The following is a 26,711-nucleotide window of genomic DNA, read 5'->3' as shown; positions in this document are numbered from 1 at the left end:
TTTGGAACAATTATATTTATAGGGCTTAAAAAACCTATTTCTTTGAAAAAGCTTTTTTTTTTTAAATTACATTTGTACCCCGTGCTTTCCCACTCATAGCAGGCTCAATGCGGCTTACATATTATATACAGGTACTTATTTGTACCTGGGGCAATGGAGGGTTAAGTGACTTGCCCAGAGTCACAAGGAACTGCCTGTGCCTGCAGTTTATAAGAATGGCTAAAAAATTCAAATCTTGTACAGTTTTTGATGCTAATTCCGATGAAATACATTTTAACATTATGGATACAAAATCCAGTCAAACAAGTTGACTCAAAGTGTGCATCAAAACTGGTCACGACTCATCTGAAAATATTTGGACCAATATTCAGACTGCAACAACTTCCATGCAAACAAAGATACGGACTTGAAATTTTGAACAAGCATTATGCTTGTGCTGGTCATAATACAGCCAGATTTGCAACTAACCAGCATCTATAACCGCCCTGAGGGATCTCTTCAAAGTTGGCACTGTCAGTGCAAATGGTAAAATGTACCAAAGTTCAAAGCCAATTATTAAAAAAGAGTCTGCCTGAATCATCTTGTGAACAGTATCATATAAGTACATAAGTACATAAGTAGTGCCATACTGGGAAAGACCAAAGGTCCATCTAGCCCAGCATCCTGTCACCGACAGTGGCCAATCCAGGTCAAGGGCACCTGGCACGCTCCCCAAACGTAAAAACATTCCAGACAAGTTATACCTAAAAATTAGGAATTTTTCCAGTCCATTTAATAGCGGTCTATGGACTTGTCCTTTAGGAATCTATCTAACCCCTTTTTAAACTCCGTCAAGCTAACCGCCCGTACCACGTTCTCCGGCAATGAATTCCAGAGTCTAATTACACGTTGGGTGAAGAAAAATTTTCTCCGATTCGTTTTAAATTTACCACACTGTAGCTTCAACTCATGCCCTCTAGTCCTAGTATTTTTGGATAGCGTGAACAGTCGCTTCACATCCACCCGATCCATTCCACTCATTATTTTATACACTTCTATCATATCTCCCCTCAGCCGTCTCTTCTCCAAGCTGAAAAGCCCTAGCCTTCTCAGCCTCTCTTCATAGGAAAGTCGTCCCATCCCCACTATCATTTTCGTCGCCCTTCGCTGTACCTTTTCCAATTCTACTATATCTTTTTTGAGATACGGAGACCAGTACTGAACACAATACTCCAGGTGCGGTCGCACCATGGAGCGATACAACGGCATTATAACATCCGCACACCTGGACTCCATACCCTTCTTAATAACACCCAACATTCTATTCGCTTTCCTAGCCGCAGCAGCACACTGAGCAGAAGGTTTCAGCGTATCATCGACGACGACACCCAGATCCCTTTCTTGATCCGTAACTCCTAACGCGGAACCTTGCAAGACGTAGCTATAATTCGGGTTCCTCTTACCCACATGCATCACTTTGCACTTGTCAACATTGAACTTCATCTGCCACTTGCACGCCCATTCTCCCAGTCTCGCAAGGTCCTCCTGTAATCGTTCACATTCCTCCTGCGACTTGACGACCCTGAATAATTTTGTGTCATCGGCGAATTTAATTACCTCACTAGTTATTCCCATCTCTAGGTCATTTATAAATACATTAAAAAGCAACGGACCCAGCACAGACCCCTGCGGGACCCCACTAACTACCCTCCTCCACTGAGAATACTGGCCACGCAATCCTACTCTCTGCTTCCTATCTTTCAACCAGTTCTTAATCCATAATAATACCCTACCTCCGATTCCATGACTCTGCAATTTCTTCAGGAGTCTTTCGTGCGGCACTTTGTCAAACGCCTTCTGAAAATCCAGATATACAATATCAACCGGCTCCCCATTGTCCACATGTTTGCTTACCCCCTCAAAAAAATGCATTAGATTGGTGAGGCAAGACTTCCCTTCACTAAATCCGTGCTGACTTTGTCTCATCAGTCCATGTTTTTGTATATGCTCTGCAATTTTATTCTTAATAATAGCCTCCACCATCTTGCCCGGCACCGACGTCAGACTCACCGGTCTATAATTTCCCGGATCTCCTCTGGAACCTTTCTTAAAAATCGGAATAACATTGGCTACCCTCCAGTCTTCCGGTATTACACTCGATTTTAGGGACAGATTGCATATTTCTAACAGTAGCTCCGCAAGTTCATTTTTTAGTTCTATTAATACTCTGGGATGAATACCATCAGGTCCCGGTGATTTACTACTCTTCAGCTTGCTGAACTGACCCATTACATCCTCCAAGGTTACAGAGAATTTGTTTAGTTTCTCCGACTCCCCCGCTTCAAATATTCTTTTCGGCACCGGTGTCCCCCCCAAATCCTCCTCGGTGAAGACCGAAGCAAAGAATTCATTTAATTTCTCCGCTACGGCTTTGTCCTCCTTGATCGCCCCTTTAACACCATTTTCGTCCAGCGGCCCAACCGACTCTTTGGCCGGTTTCCTGCTTTTAATGTATCTAAAAAAGTTTTTACTATGTATTTTTGCTTCCAACGCTAATTTCTTCTCAAAGTCCTTTTTTGCCCTCCTTATCTCCGCTTTGCATTTGGCTTGGCATTCCTTATGATCTATCCTGTTACTTTCAGTTGGTTATCTTCTCCACTTTCTGAAGGATTGTTTTTGGCTCTAATGATTTCCTTTATCTTACTGTTAGCCACGCCGGCTGACGTTTAGTCTTTTTTCCCTTTTTTCTAATACGTGGAATATATTTGTCCTGAACCTCCAGGATGGTGTTTTTAAACAGCATCCACGCCTGATGCAAGTTTTTTACTCTGCGAGCTGCTCCTTTCAGTCTTTTTTTCACCATTTTTCTCCTTTTGTCGTAATCACCTTTTCTATAGTTAAACGCTAGCGTACTTGATTTCCTAGTTTCACTTCCTTCAATGCCAATATCAAAACCGATCATATTATGATCACTGTTATCAAGCGGCCCTCGTATCGTTACCCCCTGCACTAGATCATGAGCACCACTAAGGACTAAGTCTAGTATTTTTCCTTCTCTTGTCGGCTCCTGAACTAGCTGTTCCATGAAGCTGTCCTTGATTTCATCAAGAAATCTTATGTCCCTTGCGTGTACAGATGTTACATTACCCCAGTCTATATGCGGGTAATTGAAATCCCCCATTATTATTGTGTTGCCCAGTTTGTTTGCGTCCCTGATTTCCTTTAACATTTCCGCATCCGTCTGTTCGTCCTGGCCAGGCGGACGGTAGTACACTCCTATCACTATCCTTTTCCCCTTTGCACATGGAATTTCAATCCACAGTGATTCCAAGGAGTGTTTTGCTTCCTGCAGAATTTCAATCTATTTGATTCAAGGCTCTCGTTAATATACAATGCTACCCCTCCACCAATCCGATTCACCCTATCACTACGATATAATTTGTACCCCGGTATGACAGTGTCCCACTGGTTATCCTCCTTCCACCAGGTCTCAGAGATGCCTATTATATCTAATTTTTCATTTAGTGCAATATATTCTAACTCCCCCATCTTATTTCTTAGGCTCCTGGCATTCGCATATAGACATTTCAAACTATGTTTGTTGTTCCTAAGTACATCATGCTTAGTACTTGACAGTATTAATTGGCAATCTTTTGTCTGATTTTTATTGTTATTTAAAGATACCCGATCTACTACAATCTCTTTTGCAACCTCACTATCAGGATACTCTATCTTCCCTGTTATGGTGATATCTTTGAAAGATACCTTATCCCGAACCATGCTCTTTTGAGCGACTGTCTGAAAGAGAAACTTGTGCTCTACAACACTGATATGTTTTTGTTTTGCAATGCCACCATTAAGTAGCCATTTACTCAGGTCAAAGTATGTTATATTTTGTGTGCGTGATGTATTGCGTTGGTCCATGATGGCTGAGCCATTACTGGTTATCACATTGAAACCAGCATCCCCATCGCCATAGGGGCCACACCCGATAGCCATGCAGTAACAGCAACGGGTGGGTATCTTTACTACAGGATCCCAAGCCTGATTGTGGGTTTCTTTACTGTAGGATCCCAAGCCTGTCTTCTTCAGTTACTTTACTGCAGGTTCCCAAGCCTGCCTTCTTCAGTTACTTCATCATTCTGAAAGCATCATTGATCTGCAAGAGAACAGTTTCAGGGAAACTATATTGCCAACCAGATGTCACTGATGGAGCTGGAATAACAGCAATGATAAGTTGTTCTGGGATCCAGCAAGTATCGCGTCTTACCGGCCAATAAAATGAAGTAGCGGGACCATGAGGATGCATAAAGCTTGTGAAAGCATCTTTCTGTTCAACTGACATTTCACAAACGTTTCCAATCCACCATAAATGCAAGCAACATACTGCCCAGGCTGAAGATTTGTGACTTTATCTATTTGTTCAGCATCACTAATTTATTAAGCTGGAATATTCACCTGAGATGGCACGACCAAACTGATAACAGTGCACAATAAACGATTGGACAATCAACGAATAAAATACGAATGAATAAATAATTATATCAATACTTTTAAGCGACTATTAAGACTCAATTTCCTAGAAATGAAGAAACATTAGCGCATCAAGCGTACTAAATATAACATACTTTGACCTGAGTAAATGGCTACTTAATGGTGGCATTGCAAAACAAAAACATATCAGTGTTGTAGAGCACAGTTTTTTCTTTCAGATGATACTGTTCACAAGCTGATTCAGACAGACTCTTTATTAATAATTGGCTTTGAACTTTGGTACATTTTACCATTTGCGCTGACAGTGCCAACTTTGAAGAGATCCTGCAGGGTGGTTATAGATGCTGGTTAGTTGCAAATCTGGCTGTATTATGTCCAGCACAAGCATAATGGTTGTTCAAAATTTCAAGTCCGTATCTTTGTTTGCATGGAAGTTGTTGCGGTCTGAATATTGGTCCAAATATTTTCAGATGAGTCGTGACCAATTTTGATGCACACTTTGAGTCAACTTGTTTGACTGGATTTTGCATCCTTAATGTTAAAATGTATTTCATCGGAATTAGCATCAAAAACTGTAGAGGATTTGAATTTTTTAGCCATTCTTATAAATGTGTTTGGATTTTATTAGACCCCAAAAATGGCATTTTGGTAAATGTCGCGCGCTCATGGACTGACAACCTTTCAGAAAAGGGGGTCTAAATCTGCAACTACTGCAGTTAGAGACCTCAAATTTTGGGAAACTTCGTTTTACACCTGACTCGCGCAACAGATAAAATTTGAACAAAATTGGAGACATGATGGTGGGAAGGTTTAGACCACTTGGCATGGAATGACCCTAAAGTACAATGAAAAGAAAGCCACAGACAGAATCCCCCTTGTAGTGACATACAACCCGAGCTAGAAAAATTGAGAAAAATCATAAAAGATCTACAGCCACTACTCCAGGAGGATGAACTACTGAAAAAAATATTCCCTTCCCCACCAGTGCTGGCCTTCTGACAGCCACCCAAATTAAAACACAAACTAGTGAGAAGCAAGCTCCCGATAGAAACTCAAAAAGAAGAGAGTGGCACACACTTGCAATATATCCAGCTGCAAACTATACCAAAACATTTCACAGGATCCCACAGTCATTCACAAAGGAAAGATATTCAACATAAAGGAATCCTTCACATGCTTATCTTCCAATGTGGTATATATCATTCAATGTAGAAAGTGTGACAAAGGGTGCTATGTTGAAGAAACATGCCAGATGCTGAAGAAGAGATTTAATTTACATAGACATTATATGAAAATGCCAATGCCAACCAGGATGTCACTTCTGTGGGGCAGCACTTTACAAAACCAGAACACTGTATCAATGATTTTATGGTGAGAATACTAAAAAGAAACTTTAAGACAATCCAGGAATGTAAGACCTTTGCAGTCAAAATGATTATTTTGACACCCTCCAGACAGGACTTAACAAAGATCTGGGTTTTCTAGCCCATTATAAACCATAATATTCTACTGCTTTATCACCCTCTTATCACCATACATATCTCCCTGTCCCTCATCCACCTAGCCCCCCCCCCCCCGTCTCTCACCTAACCCACCCCACCCTCATCCTGTGAGACTGTCACTGGAATACTTTGATGTTTCACTTACAGTGGTGGAAATAAGTATTTGATCCCTTGCTGATTTTGTAAGTTTGCCCACTGACAAAGACATGAGCAGCCCATAATTGAAGGGTAGGTTATTGGTAACAGTGAGAGATAGCACATCACAAATTAAATCCGGAAAATCACATTGTGGAAAGTATATGAATTTATTTGCATTCTGCAGAGGGAAATAAGTATTTGATCCCCCACCAACCAGTAAGAGATCTGGCCCCTACAGACCAGGTAGATGCTCCAAATCAACTCGTTACCTGCATGACAGACAGCTGTCGGCAATGGTCACCTGTATGAAAGACACCTGTCCACAGACTCAGTGAATCAGTCAGACTCTAACCTCTACAAAATGGCCAAGAGCAAGGAGCTGTCTAAGGATGTCAGGGACAAGATCATACACCTGCACAAGGCTGGAATGGGCTACAAAACCATCAGTAAGACGCTGGGCGAGAAGGAGACAACTGTTGGTGCCATAGTAAGAAAATGGAAGAAGTACAAAATGACTGTCAATCGACAAAGATCTGGGGCTCCACGCAAAATCTCACCTCGTGGGGTATCCTTGATCATGAGGAAGGTTAGAAATCAGCCTACAACTACAAGGGGGGAACTTGTCAATGATCTCAAGGCAGCTGGGACCACTGTCACCACGAAAACCATTGGTAACACATTACGACATAACGGATTGCAATCCTGCAGTGCCCGCAAGGTCCCCCTGCTCCGGAAGGCACATGTGACGGCCCGTCTGAAGTTTGCCAGTGAACACCTGGATGATGCCGAGAGTGATTGGGAGAAGGTGCTGTGGTCAGATGAGACAAAAATTGAGCTCTTTGGCATGAACTCAACTCGCCGTGTTTGGAGGAAGAGAAATGCTGCCTATGACCCAAAGAACACCGTCCCCACTGTCAAGCATGGAGGTGGAAATGTTATGTTTTGGGGGTGTTTCTCTGCTAAGGGCACAGGACTACTTCACCGCATCAATGGGAGAATGGATGGGGCCATGTACCGTACAATTCTGAGTGACAACCTCCTTCCCTCCGCCAGGGCCTTAAAAATGGGTCGTGGCTGGGTCTTCCAGCACGACAATGACCCAAAACATACAGCCAAGGCAACAAAGGAGTGGCTCAGGAAGAAGCACATTAGGGTCATGGAGTGGCCTAGCCAGTCACCAGACCTTAATCCCATTGAAAACTTATGGAGGGAGCTGAAGCTGCGAGTTGCCAAGCGACAGCCCAGAACTCTTAATGATTTAGAGATGATCTGCAAAGAGGAGTGGACCAAAATTCCTCCTGACATGTGTGCAAACCTCATCATCAACTACAGAAGACGTCTGACCGCTGTGCTTGCCAACAAGGGTTTTGCCACCAAGTATTAGGTCTTGTTTGCCAGAGGGATTAAATACTTATTTCCCTCTGCAGAATGCAAATAAATTCATATACTTTCCACAATGTGAGTTTCCGGATTTAATTTGTGATGTGCTATCTCTCACTGTTACCAATAACCTACCCTTCAATTATGGGCTGCTCATGTCTTTGTCAGTGGGCAAACTTACAAAATCAGCAAGGGATCAAATACTTATTTCCACCACTGTAGATATACTGTTATTTATCAATGTTTGCTTATTTCCAATCTGATGAAGCAGGGTTGCCTTCGAAAGCTAATTTAAAAATGTATTGTTAGTCCAATAAAAAAGGTATCATCTTATTTTTCTTTCTATGCTTTCTTTTATTTCTATTGATGGTCTTATGAGAGAAAGCAGATAATCAAAGACAATAATAAATAAACAACAATATATCATACAATATTTACTTACATGCCTGAGAGAGAAAGAGTGAAAAAAACAAGGCCAGCACCGTGTAGTAGCTCTGCGTTCTTGAAGACATAGTCATGGAAGCACACAGAAAAGGAGTTCCACAAGCCCACATTTTCAAGGCCTTACAATGCTGACAAGACTGCAAAGTGTGGGAATCAATTCATATCGCAGCGCTCATGCTGAAGTTGACCAATGATAATTCACACTGGAGATAACGAAAGGGAAGGAAGAATCTTATCGTATGGTATTAGGTAGATAGTGACTGTGTAGAAGCCACCAACTTACTGGAGATATCTCTGACTTCCTGCCTCTGAACTAATTATTTCTGTTTCTTGTTGCTCACACATTGCTGGAGATGCATTTATATTGAGAGCCAGGAATGTTAAAGTGAAATGTCATCATTATATATAATGCTTCTATATAAACAGGCATTTCACAGGTTGCAATGCTTTTTACTGAACCAAGATTTCCTAATAACCTCTGCTCAGTGTGCAGTGGTGGCTAAGAAAGCAAATAGAATGTTAGGTATTATTAGGAAAGGAATGGAAAACAAAACTGAGGACGTTATAATACCTTTGTATCACTCCATGGTGTGACCACACCTCGAATATTGTGGTCACCGCATCTCAAAAAAGATATAGTGGAATTAGAAAAGGTACAGAGAAGGGCGACAAAAATGATAAAGGGAATGGGACAACTTCCTTATGAGGAAAGACTAAAGTGGCTAGGGCTCTTCAGCTTGGAGAAAAGATGGCTGAGGGGAGATATGATAGAGGTCTATAAAATAATGAGTGGAGCGGAACAGGTAGACGTGAATCAATTGTTTATTCTTTCGAAAAATACTAGGACTAGGGGGCACACAATGAAGCTACGAAGTAGTAAATTTAAAACGAATTGGAGAAAATATTTATTTGTAACATTTATTTCCCACATTATCTCAAACAAGTTTGAGTTCAATGTGGCTTACAATAAACAGTATAGGATACATAACAAAGAATAATGCATAAGAAAGTAATTTGTTGTAAGACTCCAATTTTACAATTCAATATCATAAACATACTGGGATAGCTATGGATGTTTAACATTTAGAAAATCTATTATGAATGAGAAATTGTACATGAAGCAAAGTTAATGGTAAGTAGAGTAATAACTACTACTACTACTACTTATTTCTATAGCGCTACTAGACGTACGCAGCGCTGTACACTTGAACATGAAGAGACAGTCCCTGCTCGACAGAGCTTACAATCTAATTAGGACAAACAGGACAAACAAGAGATAAGGGACTATTAAAGTGAGGATGATAAAATAAGGGTTCTGAACAAGTGAATAAGGGTTATGAGTTAAAAGCAGCATCAAAAAGGTGGGCTTTTAGTTTAGATTTGAAGACGGCAAGAGATGGAGCTTGACGTACCGGCTCAGGAAGTCTATTCCAGGCATATGGTGCAACAAGATAAAAGGAACGGAGTCTGGAGTTAGCGGTGGAGGAGAAGGGTGCAGATAAGAGAGATTTACCCAGTGAACGGAGTTCCCAGGGAGGAATGTAGGGAGAGATGAAAGTGGAGAGGTACTGAGGAGCTGCAGAGTGTATGCACTTATAAGTCAATAAGAGGAGCTTGAACTGTATGCGGAAATGGATAGGAAACCAGTGAAGTGACTTCAGGAGAGGGCTAATATGAGCATAACGACACTGGTGGAATATTAGTTGTGCAGCAGAATTTTGAACAGATTGAAGAGGAGAGAGATGGCTAAGTGGGAGACCTGTGAGAAGCAAGTTGCAATAGTCTAAGCGAGAGGTGATAAGAGTGTGGATGAGGGTTCTAGTAGAGGGTAACCAATTCAGGTAATAATTAATTGTTTGAAATATGGTCGTTCTTTGTGAGGGTTTGTTTGAATAGGAACGACTTGAGGATTTTGTGGAATCTAGTATATTCCTATATATTTCTTATTTTGGGTGGTAAGGAGATCCATCATTTGGTTCCTAGGTAAGTGAAGTCTGCAGAGTGGACAGTTTTGCAATTTGGGAGGTGTAGTCTGAAATAGTTTCTTGCCTCATATTTAGTGTTTCTTTGAGGTAAGTTTATTAATGGTACAATATAGTCTGTTTACAAAGGCGCGCTAGCGTTCCTTAGTGCATGCTAAAAATTAGTGCGGTGTAGGTGCCCATAGGAATATTGTGGGTGTCCATACAGCGTGTGCTAAGAACACTAGCGCACCTTTGTAAACAGGACTCTTAATGTGGGAGCACTTACCATCTTTTAAATAGGAGGTTCCTGCATTTAATATTTTTGCAGGTCTTGTGTGCTAATGGTAAAATTAACTTGGGACCTGAAAAATAAAAAAAGAACAAAGGCCTGTTATAGGTCTGCATTAGTACATAAGGAGTGGGAAATAGACCAGGATAACCAGAAACAAACGAGGAGACTTCAGGAGTCTTTATATAAAATACGCGAAAACATCAAATGGTCAATAAACATTGATACAAGAAGATGGAGAACTATGGTCTTGCAAAACACCTTTTTGTAGAAACACCGTAGGTTCTAAGTGAGCCATGACTCCTGTTATTTTGTCGTGGGATCTCAGTATGCCTCTGCTTAGGCGGACCTTCACTAAACGTAGATCTGCATTACAAATGGGCTTAGTGTGCAAGAAAGTCCCATGTTACACTGCACTAAGCCCATTTCTTAATATATTTTAGTAAAAGGGCCCCTTAGGAACCTACACATACAAAACATAAATGAGGCAGGCACAGGGCTTAAACATTTATGTGGCACCACTTACACATGCAGGTTGCAAAACAGCAGTCTAGTGGCGGCACATACACATGGATGGCTGCAATTTTGCCAACCTACACGTGTATTTCTCAAACCCCTCCTGGGAATAGACCCCCACAACAGACAAACCCCAGCCCTATTAGCATAACTCCCTTAACTCCTGACAATGAGAATGCCCCCCCTAGCAGCATGCCCCCGATCCAAACATCCCCAATTATCATGTGCCCCCCTTTACAAGATTTATCCCCCCAAATTAGGCTGTCCCAAATGACAATTCCCACCTGTTAACAGCTCCCTCCCCCCACGCCAAAGTTGCAGGTCTGACCTCTCCTCCCACCCTCAGGCAGCTCTGAACCCTCAGGGCTTACTCAAAGGGTTATCTGGTGGTCTAGGGTTGGAAGACTACTGCAAGGAGTCACCTTCCATCTCTTTATAACTACTTATTTTTCTTTCAACTAATTTGTAGGTGTCTATGTTCTAAGCATTTTTCTCATAGATACCTGGAGGGTAACTGTATTACAGAGTGGTCTAAGCAAGAAAAGCACATGGGTGCATATATTGCACTGTTTAAAAAAAAAAAACAATGTATGAACCTATGAGCTGAGGTAGGTATAAGGTTTGAGTGCACATAAACATATATGTGCATATTTTTTCCATTAACTACTGAGCCAAAGATAAGATACCACTGATGGGACCAATAGCACCTTACTCAAACATACAAGACTTTTTTACCAGTGCACTGGAGATCCATGATGACTATGCCTCAGTCATGAACATTTTTTTTACCTTTGAACAGTAGCGTTGGGCGTTTAACCCAAGTCCCTGAAGAAAATAGTGAAACCCGCGGCGTCGGGAGTTACTAGGGGAAGCCTCGTGGATTACATCTTTTGAAGTATAGACTGTTATGGACTGAGAGTGGCGAGGGCCTTAGCATCGATAGGAAGACACGGAAGAATTAAAGAAAAAACGATTACGGGAACAAACAACGATTAAAGATAAGTTCTCGTTTCAGTATTTTAGAATTGCGAGTTATGTTATGTTTTGGAGCACATTGCACTTTAGAGCACTGTTGTGTTGATGCAATAGCACATATGTTTATTTAGAAGATATTGCCCGATGAAAGAGGTGCTATTCCACCGGGCAGAAAGAAATGAGTTTGCCTTAAAAGTGGTGGTTGGTCTGAGGGCTCTCTTCAAAATTTATGTATATATGTGTATTTAACTTTATAAATATATGTTTGAGTAAGGTGCTATTGGTCCCATCAGTGGTATCTTATCTTTGGCTCAGTAGTTGGGGTTTATACATAATACCAAAGATTGTAGGGAATTTTAGTGGTTTATTTTCCATATTTTTTCCATGACATTTTATTGAATTTTATAAAAACATGCAGTAACAAGCATCAGATAGGAACAATAACGATTAACAAAGATAAAAAGAAAAAGACAAGGGTGATACTTTTTCAATAAGAGGCTATTATGAAAAGTAAAGAAGATCAAGATACAAATAATGCAAATTATCTCATTGGCAAACAGTGTATATTTTATAAAACACATGCAACGTGCCCATCTTGCCCTACTTCATTCACTGCCCCCAGCAACACCTACACCTATATTGCATAAAAGTAGGTGCTATACCTCTGGGTAATTTATAAGCATCTACTGGAGAGCGTAAAATAGTTCTACAGGCTTGTGAGGGGTTTACAGAACACTGCCCCTCACCCTTAAGAAAAGTCTCTCCCTATCTAGCCTAGGCTACCTAAAGAGCACTGGTCCCATCCCAGGAGGAAGTGAGCCAGGAGTTTAAAAGACAGGGCCAGGCTGAGGTTAAGGAGGCCCAGGGAAGGAAGATTAGGAGCCCCAGCAGATGGGGCTGCATTTGCTGTGTACAATTTGTGAAGAAGCAAAGCCAACTTTGCTTCTTGTTAAGACTTACAAGCCTTGTTGAGGTCTGACTGGAGCCAGACCCGAGTCTCAAAAGACCTGAGAAGTTATGGGCTGTGTTTGGGGCGGGTCAGCCACAAAACTGTTGTATCTGAGGTTCCTGGCCAGTGAGGTAACAGGTCCCAGGGCTCAGGTGAATAAAGCATTTACTTTCACATTGCTATACCTTGTCTGACTGAGTTACTTGCTGGGCCACCCCATGGTCTCACAAGGCTCAAATCGCTTATAAATTTATTCCCAAGATGGTAAAAGCTTTTTAGCATCTTCACTGCTAGGCCTCGAGGGTCACCAAAAGGTCATGTTTTCTGGATATCCCTAATGAATATGCATGGAATAGATCTGTGTGCAATGTAGGTAATAGGCATGCAGATCTGTCTCATGGATATTCATTAGAGTTCTCCTGAAAACCTGATCTGCTGGGTGCCCTCAAGGATTAGTAGTGAAGACCATTTTAGTATATCAGGCCCTTAGTGAGATAACAGACATGGCCAAAAATAACTGAATACAAAATGAAATGGATGCGAGTTTTTGATGAGGTCTTGATCAGAGGAAAGCATCTGAAAAAGTTGCATGCAAAAGAAATTACAGAAGGGGAGGAAGGGAAGAGAAAATACAGAGACAGCAAAATAGTCAGGATGGGAGATGCAGATACCAAATTCTGATTAACACGTCAGCAATTGGACATGTGTAGATATGAAAGCTCATAACCTAGAGGGGAGAAGCATGTCTAGCAGATGATAGTCCCAGCAAGCTTAGGGCCCCTTTTACAAAGCCGCGCTGATACTCTGTACGGCAAATGAAAGGAAGCTCATTCAATTCCTATAGGCTTCCTCTCATTTGTCGTGCAGGAATAGCTAGCGCAGCTTTGTAAAAGAAGCCCTTAGCCATGGGGGCTTATAGAATTAATTAGTTAAGATGGTGAGCTGCACATAGAAATTTGATAAAGAATACTTTTCCAAAACTCAGTCCATTTTTTTGTCAGTTTTGAGTTATGCAATTAATTTCGTTCATCAAGGCAAGATTCATTTATTGTAGCTTATTCCTGTGCCAAAACTCACTAAGTCCATGGTATTTTAATGGCTTTATGTTGAGTACTCTATGCAAAACTCACTCAGTCCAAAAGCTACTATCTATTTTCCTCAAAACTGCTACTGATGGACTGAGTGACTTATGGAAAAGTGCTCTTCAACTGTAAAGAATATATCAAAGAAGTCTTTCATTAATACACTTACTGTACAAATCTCAACACAGAGGGGCAAATCAGATGTCCTAGCTTCCTCCCGGTTAAATTCATCAGAATGTACAGCACTGTTATGAAGTGCTTGTTTTGGTAACTCACTTGAATGAGTGTTATGCAGAGACTGGTACAAAGTTATACACCTATGCATCCAGCTTTTCCTACTTAAGCGTACAACTATGGAACACACTGCCAAAAATAGTAAAAACTATGCCAGACCACCTTAATTTCTGGAAATCACTAAAAACGGTCCTGTTCAAAAGAAAATACCCCATGACCCAACATAAAAATACATGGACACCTGCGACACAATGCAACCAAAGAACGTAAAGGACATTACCAGACCCTTCCTCCTCCCCCCTTCTAAGTTCCCCCAATCTACACCTACCTTACATGTACCTTATTTATCACAACATCACCTTGTATTCATTCGTACCATGTATTTGTTCAGACCAGAATCGGCTAACACCGTTAACGGCAATATGTAAGCCACATTGAGCCTGCAAAAAGGTGGGAAAATGTGGGATACAAATGCAACAAATAAATAAAATACATGATTTTCCCTTTTACTACTACTACTACTACTATTTAGCATTTCTATAGCGCTACAAGGCGTACGCAGCGCTGCACAAACATAGAAGAAAGACAGTCCCTGCTCAAAGAGCTTACAATCTAATAGACAAAAAATAAATAAAGTAAGCAAATCAAATCAATTAATGTGAACGGGAAGGAAGAGAGGAGGGTAGGTGGAGGCGAGTGGTTACAAGTGGTTACGAGTCAAAGGCAATGTTAAAGAGGTGGGCTTTCAGTCTAGATTTAAAGGTGGCCAAGGATGGGGCAAGATGTAGGGGCTCAGGAAGTTTATTCCAGGCGTAGGGTGCAGCGAGACAGAAGGTGCGAAGTCTGGAGTTGGCAGTAGTGGAGAAGGGAACAGATAAGAAGGATTTATCCATGGAGCGGAGTGCACGGGAAGGGGTGTAGGGAAGGACGAGTGTGGAGAGATACTGGGGAGCAGCAGAGTGAGTACATTTATAGGTTAGTAGAAGAAGTTTGAACAGGATGTATTATGGTAGATGGAAGTTAATCATGCGATTTCTTTTGAAAAATCAAGTTTCTTGGTTAACACTGCTGCCATTTATATGGTGTTCTTGAATGTGCATGCATAGATTCTGGGTATTTAAATTCTGCAGTTGGGATATTCAGCACTGATATTCAGATAGCAAGTGGTGCTAATTATCTGTGCAGAGCGGGGAATGCCCTAGCTATCCAGATAGCAGAGACATCCAACTGCTATCCATGGAAATCTTTAGCAAAAGGTGAAAGAACTGTTCGTGCTGACGAGAGACCAGAGAATATTCAAACTGCTATCCACGTGAACATAGGCCAGCAATATTTCTGGCATGACTTTATCTGGGTGGTTTTCTGGATAATGGTCCACCCTCACATCACATAACACTCTCTGGCTAGTGTCAAGGTGGTCTTGACATTGTTTGGAAGTTCTAACAGGGGGCATAGCTACTGGTATACCCTTGACCGAAGAATGGTTCTTCTATCAGGAGGTCATCCTCTTCGACCGAGTGCACAGCTTTAGGAGGAACAGGCATGGAGCAGTGAGGGAGGAAGAAGACACCCACCTAGCCAGCCACATCAACCCTAGCCATCAACGGTATGACAGATGTCACATCCAGTCAAGGTGACCTGTAAGGAGAATATTGGTGAATATCCACAAGCAGCACCAGCTAAATATTTGTGCTGGTTACAGCCACCATTATCTGGATAATTGCCTAACATGTAAACTTGTAATGTGTGGACTGAGCTTGATTTTCAGAAAGTAATGCATATTTCTGCTTTGAAAATTACTCACGAGAAATTATGCATACACGTGTATACCTACTGTTTGGCATTCACAAACGTTTACGGTTAATTTAGGAACATCTGGTCAAATTTTCTAAAGTATGAACGTAAATGCAAATCTCTCCCTTGCCCCACCCCATGAATATCACCTCAGTCCAGGTAAATTTATTTGTAAATGTACAGTTCATGCATAAATCTACATACAGTGGGGGAAATAAGTATTTGATCCCTTGCTGATTTTGTAAGTTTGCCCACTGACAAAGACATGAGCAGCCCATAATTGAAGGGTAGGTTATTGGTAACAGTGAGAGATAGCACATCACAAATTAAATCCGGAAAATCACATTGTGGAAAGTATATGAATTTATTTGCATTCTGCAGAGGGAAATAAGTATTTGATCCCCCACCAACCAGTAAGAGATCTGGCCCCTACAGACCAGGTAGATGCTCCAAATCAACTCGTTACCTGCATGACAGACAGCTGTCGGCAATGGTCACCTGTATGAAAGACACCTGTCCACAGACTCAGTGAATCAGTCAGACTCTAACCTCTACAAAATGGCCAAGAGCAAGGAGCTGTCTAAGGATGTCAGGGACAAGATCATACACCTGCACAAGGCTGGAATGGGCTACAAAACCATCAGTAAGACGCTGGGCGAGAAGGAGACAACTGTTGGTGCCATAGTAAGAAAATGGAAGAAGTACAAAATGACTGTCAATCGACAAAGATCTGGGGCTCCACGCAAAATCTCACCTCGTGGGGTATCCTTGATCATGAGGAAGGTTAGAAATCAGCCTACAACTACAAGGGGGGAACTTGTCAATGATCTCAAGGCAGCTGGGACCACTGTCACCACGAAAACCATTGGTAACACATTACGACATAACGGATTGCAATCCTGCAGTGCCCGCAAGGTCCCCCTGCTCCGGAAGGCACATGTGACGGCCCGTCTGAAGTTTGCCAGTGAACACCTGGATGATGCCGAGAGTGATTGGGAGAAGGTGCTGTGGTCAGATGAGACAAAAATTGAGCTCTTTGGCATGAACTCAACTCGCCGTGTTTGGAGGAAGAGAAATGCTGCCTATGACCCAAAGAACACCATCCCCACTGTCAAGCATGGAGGTGGAAATGTTATGTTTTGGGGGTGTTTCTCTGCTAAGGGCACAGGACTACTTCACCGCATCAATGGGAGAATGGATGGGGCCATGTACCGTACAATTCTGAGTGACAACCTCCTTCCCTCCGCCAGGGCCTTAAAAATGGGTCGTGGCTGGGTCTTCCAGCACGACAATGACCCAAAACATACAGCCAAGGCAACAAAGGAGTGGCTCAGGAAGAAGCACATTAGGGTCATGGAGTGGCCTAGCCAGTCACCAGACCTTAATCCCATTGAAAACTTATGGAGGGAGCTGAAGCTGCGAGTTGCCAAGCGACAGCCCAGAACTCTTAATGATTTAGAGATGATCTGCAAAGAGGAGTGGACCAAAATTCCTCCTGACATGTCTGCAAACCTCATCATCAACTACAGAAGACGTCTGACCGCTGTGCTTGCCAACAAGGGTTTTGCCACCAAGTATTAGGTCTTGTTTGCCAGAGGGATTAAATACTTATTTCCCTCTGCAGAATGCAAATAAATTCATATACTTTCCACAATGTGATTTTCCGGATTTAATTTGTGATGTGCTATCTCTCACTGTTACCAATAACCTACCCTTCAATTATGGGCTGCTCATGTCTTTGTCAGTGGGCAAACTTACAAAATCAGCAAGGGATCAAATACTTATTTCCCCCACTGTATATATTGCATCATATCACAATTTTATTAAAAAAAAAACCATTTTCACTGAAAAACATTGTTTGTTTTACCAAAAGAAATGCATTTGAGATCTACTTCCATAGTACCAACTACGCATATAAAAATGGCCTATATAAACATATATTGAGGATTATGCATGCGGTGCTCTTTTATAAAGGAAGAAATGTGCCTATCAAGAAAGTGCAAGTTCTGGGTAGAGCAAGTAAGCAGTACATATTTTATCATGTCAGTGCATACTTATGTCAGCAAAAACAAGCATCCGTTCATATTATCTCCATTCACCCAACTTGTATTCAGATGGAGGGAGGGAGGGTCAGTGATAGAGATCTGCTTGAAAGTTCATGGTCAGTCAGTGTTCCTCATCATATTTCTCTGCCCTTCTTTTAATCATCTTTTCTACTTTTTCACCCTCTCTGCTCTGCTCTCTTCCCCCTCCCTCCTCTTTCTCTCTACTCCTTCATGTTCTCTGTCTGTCTACCTGATTTTTTCTCTCCCTTTCCTTCCTCTCTCTCTGACTCTCTGCCTGTCTCTGTCTGTGGTTGTATGTCTGGTGTGGCTGTGGTGTTTTTGTTGGTGTGTGTGTGTGTGGGGGGGGGGGGGTTGCTGATGGTGGGTAGGATAACTAAAATGAGTGGTGCGTTCGAGTAGTTCTTATATGCTGTGGGTTAGAAAATGGAGAGACACCAGAGGAGAAAGTTCCTTTTGCAAGGCCAGGCAGGTTTGACATGGAGACCAGAGCAGGGGCGTAGCCAAACAACAGATTTTAGGTGGGCCTAGACAAGAAGTGGGTGGGCACCAAGTGTTCTCCATCCCTCCAACCACCACCATAAAAATATCTCAGCTGGCAGGAAAATGTTTCTTTCTACTTTGGCAGTCTGCAGCAGGCATGCACTGAAAACTGAGAATGCGCAGATGCTGGTATCGTAGAGAGTAGTGTTTTCATTACCATCAGGGGGAAGTCTTCAGCTGCCCAAGCTTGGGATCCCCTCAGCTACCGCTAAACGTGTGCTACTGTTGGATGGGCCTGAGCCCTAAATTGGTGGGCCCTGGCCCACCTGTGGCTACGCCACTGGACCAGAGGCAACAGCAGTACAAGCCATCAAGAGGCAAACATCCCATGGCACCAGAAGGACAGAGGGCACTGACAGGAAGCCTACAAGTCACCATCAGAAGAGCAAAGCAACACAAAGACATGAACACATCAAGGTAGTGGAAGAGAATAAAATGGAGAAAGAACACAAAGGCATTTAGTAAAATGGCACCATCAGTGGCAGGAAGACTGCAAGGCACTGACAAAACCAAGGCAGAGTGAGTTAAAGCAGTAATAACATTGGCTGGAGTTTGCAGGAACACTGGAAGAGGGCCAATACAGCACACTAAGGTAAGTTAGGAGGCCATAAAACATAGGGCCAACACAGCAGTAAGACAGGCTTCTCACACCCCGGCAGTGGGAGTGGTATGAGCTAAGCTATATGCCTCCAAGTTAGAGTTCTGGCACAGATTTTTGTCCTAGATTTCATGCACTGCTTGGAATGAGGTTCTGAGGGGTTTAGATAGAGAGCAGAGGATGCACTATGATGATGGCCCCAAAAAACACAGGAATAGGTTCAAGGGGCAGCAGCACTGCCTGTGATAGCCCAGAATAGCACCAGAGGACCAATGCAGCAGGCTGTATGAGACTAGGTAGCAGGAGAAGGGTGAAGTCAGGTAAGTTGTAAGCCAGTAAGTTAGACTCTTGGCACTAAAAACATTTGTCCCAACATAGGAATCTGTAGTGAAGACCCCCTGGACTGGGGAACATATTCATGGACTGCTTAAAATGAGATTTTGTAGGATTTAGATAAAAAGCATAGGATGCACTGTGACAAAGTGAGCTGAAGTCTCATGAATAGAGTTAGGCCAGCAGTAGCCCCCCTGTGCACCTGGTTCACGTTTTCTTGGAGTTAGGTTCTTTGTCATTGCCTCCCAAAGTGCACATTAGGATACCCAAAGGAAGCCAACATAAGAGCATCTAGATAGGCTGGAAGGCCCTTAAACACCCGAGAGCCAAGATAGGTTGAAATGCCCTAACACCTGAAGAGTACCAACACTACACATAGATAGGGTGGAAGACATAAACGAGCCACCCTCTTGTTGCTGTTCCATGCCACTCCTCCCTTGAAGTGGCCCTGGTGGTCTAGTGGCCTCTTCAGGGGCAGGAACGGACCCCACTCATTCCTGCCCTGTGTACTACTTCAATTCAAATGGCTGCCAAGACTTCCCGCAGCAGCCTCTGAGACTGCTGCAGGAGGTCCCAGCAGCCATTTTCCAATTGGAACCAGCATGGGCAGAGGACTCGCTCCTGCCTGTGTTGGTTCCAATCATGGGAAGTCTTGACAGCCATTTGTATTGGAGCAGTGCACAGGGCAGGAAAGAGTGGGGTCCATTTCTATTCCTGGGCCACTTTGAGGGAGCAGCAGCACAGGGAAAGCATGCAGAGTATGGCTCATTTCCAACCTCCCTGCAAGTGTTTATGTATGTATGTATATATGTATGTATGTATGTATGTATGTATGTATGCGTGTGCATATCTGTGTATCTGTAGAAATGCCAGGGGATTTTTTGGGATCTTGCCAGGTACTTGTGACCTTTGATTGGCCACTATTGGAAACAGGATACTGTCCCAGTATGGCAATGCTTATGTTCTTATGTACTTGTTTGCCTGTACTTTATAGCTACTCTGAATTTTACTCAGATACTGGATGTTTAGCACAACTTAAAAGGTAACACTGCTCCCCCTGTATGAGCATCACTCTTTATACCAGCTGCCTCCCCCCAGTACCTCTGTTACTGATGGTTTTATGCACACTTTATGCACTCCAGGGAATTATGTACCAAAAAAAATCAAAATAATGCATGAAAAATGATATAGCATATTGAACAGAATAATATTTATAGTATTCTGGAAATATATGCAAGTACTTTAACACTTGGCTCTCAGTCAGCCCTAGCTCCCCAGTCCAGCATCTTCCAGTTAGCCATGTGATCAGTAATGTTCAGCAGGACTGTAACAGAAATTCTGAGGTTACTGGCAACCACAAAATAATTTACCTATCAATGTTTTTGGTAGGTTGCCAAATGGCCACCAGGCTTCCGTTCTACTAGCTTTTAATTTCTGTTGAGTTACCAAACATTAGGTATTATCTGTATTAGATGTACCTAATGGTTAGAACCAGGGAAGCCAGGATTCAAATTCCACTGATGCTTCTTGAGATCATAGACAAGTCACAACCCTCCAGTGCCTCATATGCAATACTTAAATTGTAAGCCCTCCAGGGATAGGAAAATACCTACTGTATCTGAATGTAACTTGCCTTGAACTATTACTGAGAAAGGTGTGGTCTAAATCTAAATCCAAAGTCCAATACCAGGCATAATGTGAAGAAATACAAAACAGTACATACATTGCTCAGGACCTACAGAGCAATTCCAGCATACCATAATAGCATCTTCCATGAGTCACACAAGGACCTACCTAGGAAAAGACAGCACTACAGTGGGCGCTAGAACATCAATACACCAATTGGAAAACTAAACAAACCAGATTAGTACAGATTGATCCTGCAGTCAATGCTAACGGAAAGCCATGTCTCTTTCACACATGCAGAACACAGACCCTCACCTAGTATAGAATAAGTAACCATGAACTAAAAATAAATAAAAATTAAACAGAACCCCCAAGAAGCCAGACTTTGCATACAGTGCAACACCAGAGAAAGAGAAAGCAATGCATGTACCCTTGTACTTTGAAAAATATAAAGATAGAAATGCAAATTTAAAAAACTGACGTATTCCAATCACTGCATTACAAATTTACAAATAAAAACAAAAATGGAAAATATGATACCATTTTATTGAACTAAATATTTTCAATTAGCTTTCAGAGGCCAAACCACACCCCCCCTTCCTCAGGTCAGGATAGTATACTGTTGTTATGGTATCCTGTTCTGACCTGAGGAAGGTGATTTTGGTCTCTGAAAGTTGGTCAAAAAGATCTTAAAATTATTCCAATGAAAAGATAACACCTTATTTCCATTTTCTATTTTTATTCATTAACGTTTATTAACACAGTTCCACAGTACTTTATCTTAAATGGAAAATAACATTATTTTTTTTCTGCCTTTGCTTCCCCCCCCCCACCCCAATTGAAATTTGCACCTCTTTATATTTGCACAGTACAGGGGGACTGAGGGGTGGGACTGTTCAGGGAAGAAGTCCTGGTGCAGGTTGCGGGCAGCCTATAAGTGGCGCTGCCACTGCCCAGGTGAAGACTGCAGTAGACAGAATTTTAAGGTATGGGGGGGGGGGGGGGGGGGATGCACTGCCTGTAAAGTTAAAAAAAAATGTCAGCACCCCCAATCATTTTGAAAAGTTGGCTTCTATGCCTGGAGCAGTTTTAGTGGGTGCAGTGCACTTCAGGCAGGCGGACCCAGACCCATCCCCCCCTACCTGTTACACTTGTGGTGGTAAATGTGAGCCCTCCAAAACCCACCACAAACCCACTGTACCCACATCTAGGTGCCCCCCCCCTTCACCCATAAGGGCTATGGTAGTGGTGTACAGTTGTGGGGAGTGGGTTTGGGGGGGATTTGGGCTCAGCACACAAGGTAAGGGAGCTATGTACCTGGGAGCAATTTATAAAGTCCACTGCAGTACCCCCTAGGGTGCCCGGTTGGTGTCCTGGCATGTCAGGGGGACCAGTGCACTATGAATGCTGGCTCCTTCCATCACCAAAGGGCTTGCATTTGGTTGTTTCTTTGATGGGCATCCTTGGTTTCCATTATCACCAAAAATCAAAAACGACCAAGTCTAGGGATGACCATGTCTAAGGACGACCTAAATTTCAGGATTTGGGCGTCCCCGACTGTATTATTGAAATGAAAGATGGACTTCCATCTTGTTTTGATAATACGGGTTTCCCTGCACCTCCACCAGGACGTTTTGCGAGGACGTCCTCAGCAAAACTTGGGTGTCCCTTTCGATTATGCCCCTCACTATGGCCCAAGGACTACAAGTATATGCTTGTGGAGAGCTGGTAGTCCTGGATGTGAGAGACTAACAACAAAGCCTGATCAACTTTCCTCCCAAATGAGCCTCTCTGGCTGGGGGTCATGAGGCACGAGACCTAGAAATGAGCCTTCTTGAACCTGATACATGGAATCTGCCTCTTTCGGTACGACTTTGTAGAGACAGAGAGAGAGAGAGGTCTTCCAGTTCTTCATCTGTACATCCCAGAGAATCTTGTGCAGAGGGACTGTCACGGTATCTCTGGGTGGAGAATCAAACTCCAGGACTTGAAACAACTCAGTCCTAGGTTCTTCCTCCCTATCCAACTTAAAGGGAATGGCCAACATTTCGTTCACAAAAACGGGTGGAGAGAGAGGCTCAGGTGAAACTTTCTTCTCTCTTCAGGTGGAGAGGGGTCCAAGGGTATGCTATACAACCCCTCCTTTGAGAGGTAGTCTAGCTCTTCCTAAGACTCATGACCGATCAGAGTTAGACTCATTAAAATAGTCCTGGTGGGACTTCTGAGGCTGCACCTGTCTTGGCTAACTGGAAGGACATCCAGGGCTTTGGGTCTAGGCACTGAGATGTCTGCTCACATCTCAACTTCGAAGGATCTTCCTCTCCCAATGTTGAGTTTTACCGACACTTTTCAGAGACCATTCTACAGATGAGACGTGGGCCTTGAGGTTGAATTGGCTGAGTATTTCAGCTAGCTCAAGTGTCCTCAATGCCTGAACACTTTGTATCTATAGTAGAGCTGCTAACACCTCTCCCAGCATGGCCTGGAATTGGTCATTAAGGTCAGGTATTGGTAAGGCTGGGCCCAGTGTCAGTGTGGAGACAGCTGCTGAGTTGTCAGTGCTGGATCAGAAGTGATGTCCTGGATGCATGGGGTTAGAGGCAATTGCACCAGTATAACAGAGGAGGTGCAGTCCTCTCGGCACAGGCACTTCTTGGGTGCCAGTGATGCTGATGTCCTGGAGCTCCCAGCACCGTGAGTCGAAGGGGACCGATGTCGATGCTTCTTGGCCTTCGCCCGATATCAGGATCCCTCAGTACCAATGAGGACGTTGAATCCACATGTGTCCTGTGTTGGGTCTAATGCAGATCGGTCCTGGGGCCTGCTAGCAGTGCTCAACACTAAGGGAGGTAGAGACCTCCTTGATTTCAGCGCACTCCTAGTATCAGGCGATGCCCTGGCAGCCATTTGGGGTTGATACTTCCGATGCTGATAGACCGGACTGAGGATTCAAAAAGTTCCCTCTGGCAGGCCCGATGTGCTTTGTGTTCTTTTCTGCATTTTAAAATAAAAGACACAGTTACATAGGTCATGATCAGGCCTCACACACCAACTGTGTTGGTCAGTGCTAGAGATCACACGATTGCACTGGATGCATCTTTTGAAGCCACTGGGAGTCTTCTAGGGCATGTGAAAAAGGATAGCAGCTAAATCATAAGGCTCAATGGTAGACCAAAAAGGTGTTTACCTCAAATTGAGCTCAGTGCTCAGGTGTAAGAGGGCCTCGGGAGGCGCAAAAAAAAAAAAAAAAGACACTGAGGAGATCAAGATGCAACCTCCTAGCTCCGTGGAAAAAACAGACTGAGGGTCCATGCCTGCGTGTCAGGCAGGAAGGCACTTGCTGATAGGAACCACAGAGAACAACATATGTGGAAGTTAGGCAATCACCTAAGTAATAAGTTAACTGTTTTTAGCTTGCATATATACATGTACACTAGCATTGTAGCAGTTATTAATGCAGTAGCCTAGCTTTATATAATTTTTATGTTTTTATAAAACATCTAGTATTTAAATATGTACTTGACTGTATAAAAAGTACTTAGCTTTTCAGCAATATATTAATTGCGGACCATTCGCCGACATGCGAAATGTTTCGGTTCCTTGCTGCATCAGAGTTCGGTCCACTGCCATCCACTCATAACATGCTTAAACTTAATTCTAACAAAGTTAGGTTTTGTGAAAAGTCACTGCTGAGGTCTTTCAACCTACTAATGGAAGCCTGCTGTTGGAATTTAGGAAAAGACATTTTTCGTGCTGGGTATTGTGTACTGTGGTGTATTTGAATTACCCAGTTATTATTTCATTTGGCCCTACAACAGTGATTTGTCTGTTTTATGGGCACCTTTTCTCTGACTTTGTTTTTACATTTTATTGCACCTTAAAGTCTCTTTTTTTGGTCCTACCACCCTTCTCATGTGAGATCACTCTGCAGCTGTACAGAGCTCTGAAGATGGACAGGAAGGAATTTTGAGTTTGTTGTTCATGTGTGCTGTCCTGTACCCCTGATTCCTGGCAACTGATCTTATAACGAACCTGTATGCAGAGGTACATTGATCTCCAGTATGCAAATAAAAGCTAAGCAGTTCTATCTGCCAATGCTAATTGTTTGAGTGTTATCTGTTCATAGCTTTGGGAAATAAAAAAAATAACTATGGTAGCCTTGGCTAGCTGAATAGGCTGCAGGCCAGCAGTGAAGAGCTTACAGTATAGGCTGCCTAATGACCCAGTACAGCAAGCAGTATAGGCTGTGGGCCAGTTGCAAAGTGCTTGCAATACAGGCTGTCTAGTGACCTGGCAGGCTGTAGAAGTTGTGGGTTAGTTGTATGCAGAGCTCACAGTATAGGTGGCTTATCACTTGTGCTGCTTGTAAGGCAAAAGCCAGAGACCTCAAAGGCTTGCTTTAACAGCCCCTCACTGCGACAATCCTGGGGGTCCTTCAGAATGGAGCCACCTCCTACAGAAATGGTTATCTTCTTAGTCACTGTTGATATAAGAGTATCCACTTTGGGAATGTGAAGCCTCTTTTTCCTCTGCTAAAATTGGATAGAACTTAGCCATCAGCCTACCCACCTTAAGACCAGTGTCTGAAATATTCCCACTCTGCCGTTATCATTTCCTGAATTGCCCTATGCATGGGAAAAGCTCTGGTGGGCTTTATGATACCCTCTAGACACTTCAGAAATTTTTTAGTTGCAAGCACTTATGAAATTAAGGGAGGGCAGATCATTCTTATGGAAAATGTGGACTACTGAAGAATCCTCCCCTGGGACCGTCCCTAAAATATTCTTGAAAAGGCAAGGCATCCTCCCCGAGACCTACATCCTCTCCAGAGTCTATGCAGTCAGCATCCTCCAGGTCTCTGCCTGCCAGGAAACAGATTTTTGCTGCTTAAGGGGCCCCTCTTGATCTGTGGCTCTCCCAGTACCAAGTGCCCATTTTAAACAGAAGGCCCAGTGTATTAAATACTGAAGAAAGCTGCACCTCAGCCATGGAACCAAAAACCTCTAAATCTCAAACCATCTCCCTGATCTACCAATTGAGCTGATTCAGGAAACACAGAAGTAGCTCCTGCCAAAATTGGGTCTACCATTGTAGTGGGACTTCCCTTTGTCGGCAACCAATTCTGCGCCAGAGCTCTCCTTCACACTTGAGTTGTGGGAGCCACAAGTCCCAGTCCTAGTTGTGCTTTGGCTGCGCAGCCATGTTCTTCAAGGCGCAAACAATGGCACCAGTCACACAAAAGTCAAACTCACTTTTTCACCCCCTCCACCACAGAGGGAGACTAAATTTCCTGTTCCTAATAACAATACTAACTCTATGACTGTATCTCGCATATACGAAATAGTTCAATGCAGTTTATAAACAATCAAAACCCTGGCATACCCAGGGAAAGAATCAACACATACTCAAACAAAAACCATCAGACAGCCTTCATAATACAAACTTTCTAAACAGCCAATACACATAATTAGTAATAATCTTTTTTGTTACATTTGTATCCTGTGCTTTCCCACTTATGGCAGGCTCAATGCGGCTTACATGGGGCAATGGAGGGTTGTGACTTGCCCAGAGTCACAAGGAGCTGCCTATGCCTGAAGTGGGAATTGAACACAGTTCCTCAGTTCCCCAGGACCAAGGTCCACCACCCTAACCACTAGGCCACTCCTCCACTCATTCAAATATTCTCTGGGAGATCATTCCACATCCTCGTAGCCTGGTATATAAAATTAGTCACAAAAATGTACTAATTTAATCTCTAAAAAGCGCAAAAGAATTATTTTGATCATAACAAACCCTGAAAACATGACC

The 26,711-nt window shown here is 42.8% G+C and overlaps 1 protein-coding gene across 1 annotated transcript in view; it reads right to left on the bottom strand.

The window, feature by feature from the left end:
* Window positions 1–15,490, bottom strand: part of LOC115461999 (deleted in malignant brain tumors 1 protein-like) — a 162,751-nt gene extending 147,261 nt beyond the window's left edge. The window contains exon 1 of the mRNA XM_030192047.1: window positions 15,391–15,490. Coding sequence (XP_030047907.1) covers window positions 15,391–15,490 — 100 coding nt within the window. The remainder of the gene's footprint in view (window positions 1–15,390) is intronic.
* Window positions 15,491–26,711: the final 11,221 nt, after the last annotated feature.

Source organism: Microcaecilia unicolor, chromosome 2 (assembly GCF_901765095.1).
Source record: "Microcaecilia unicolor chromosome 2, aMicUni1.1, whole genome shotgun sequence".
NCBI lineage: Eukaryota > Metazoa > Chordata > Amphibia > Gymnophiona > Siphonopidae > Microcaecilia > Microcaecilia unicolor.
Note: the sequence above shows the minus strand (reverse complement) of the source record. Positions and strands in the feature narration are given on the sequence as shown.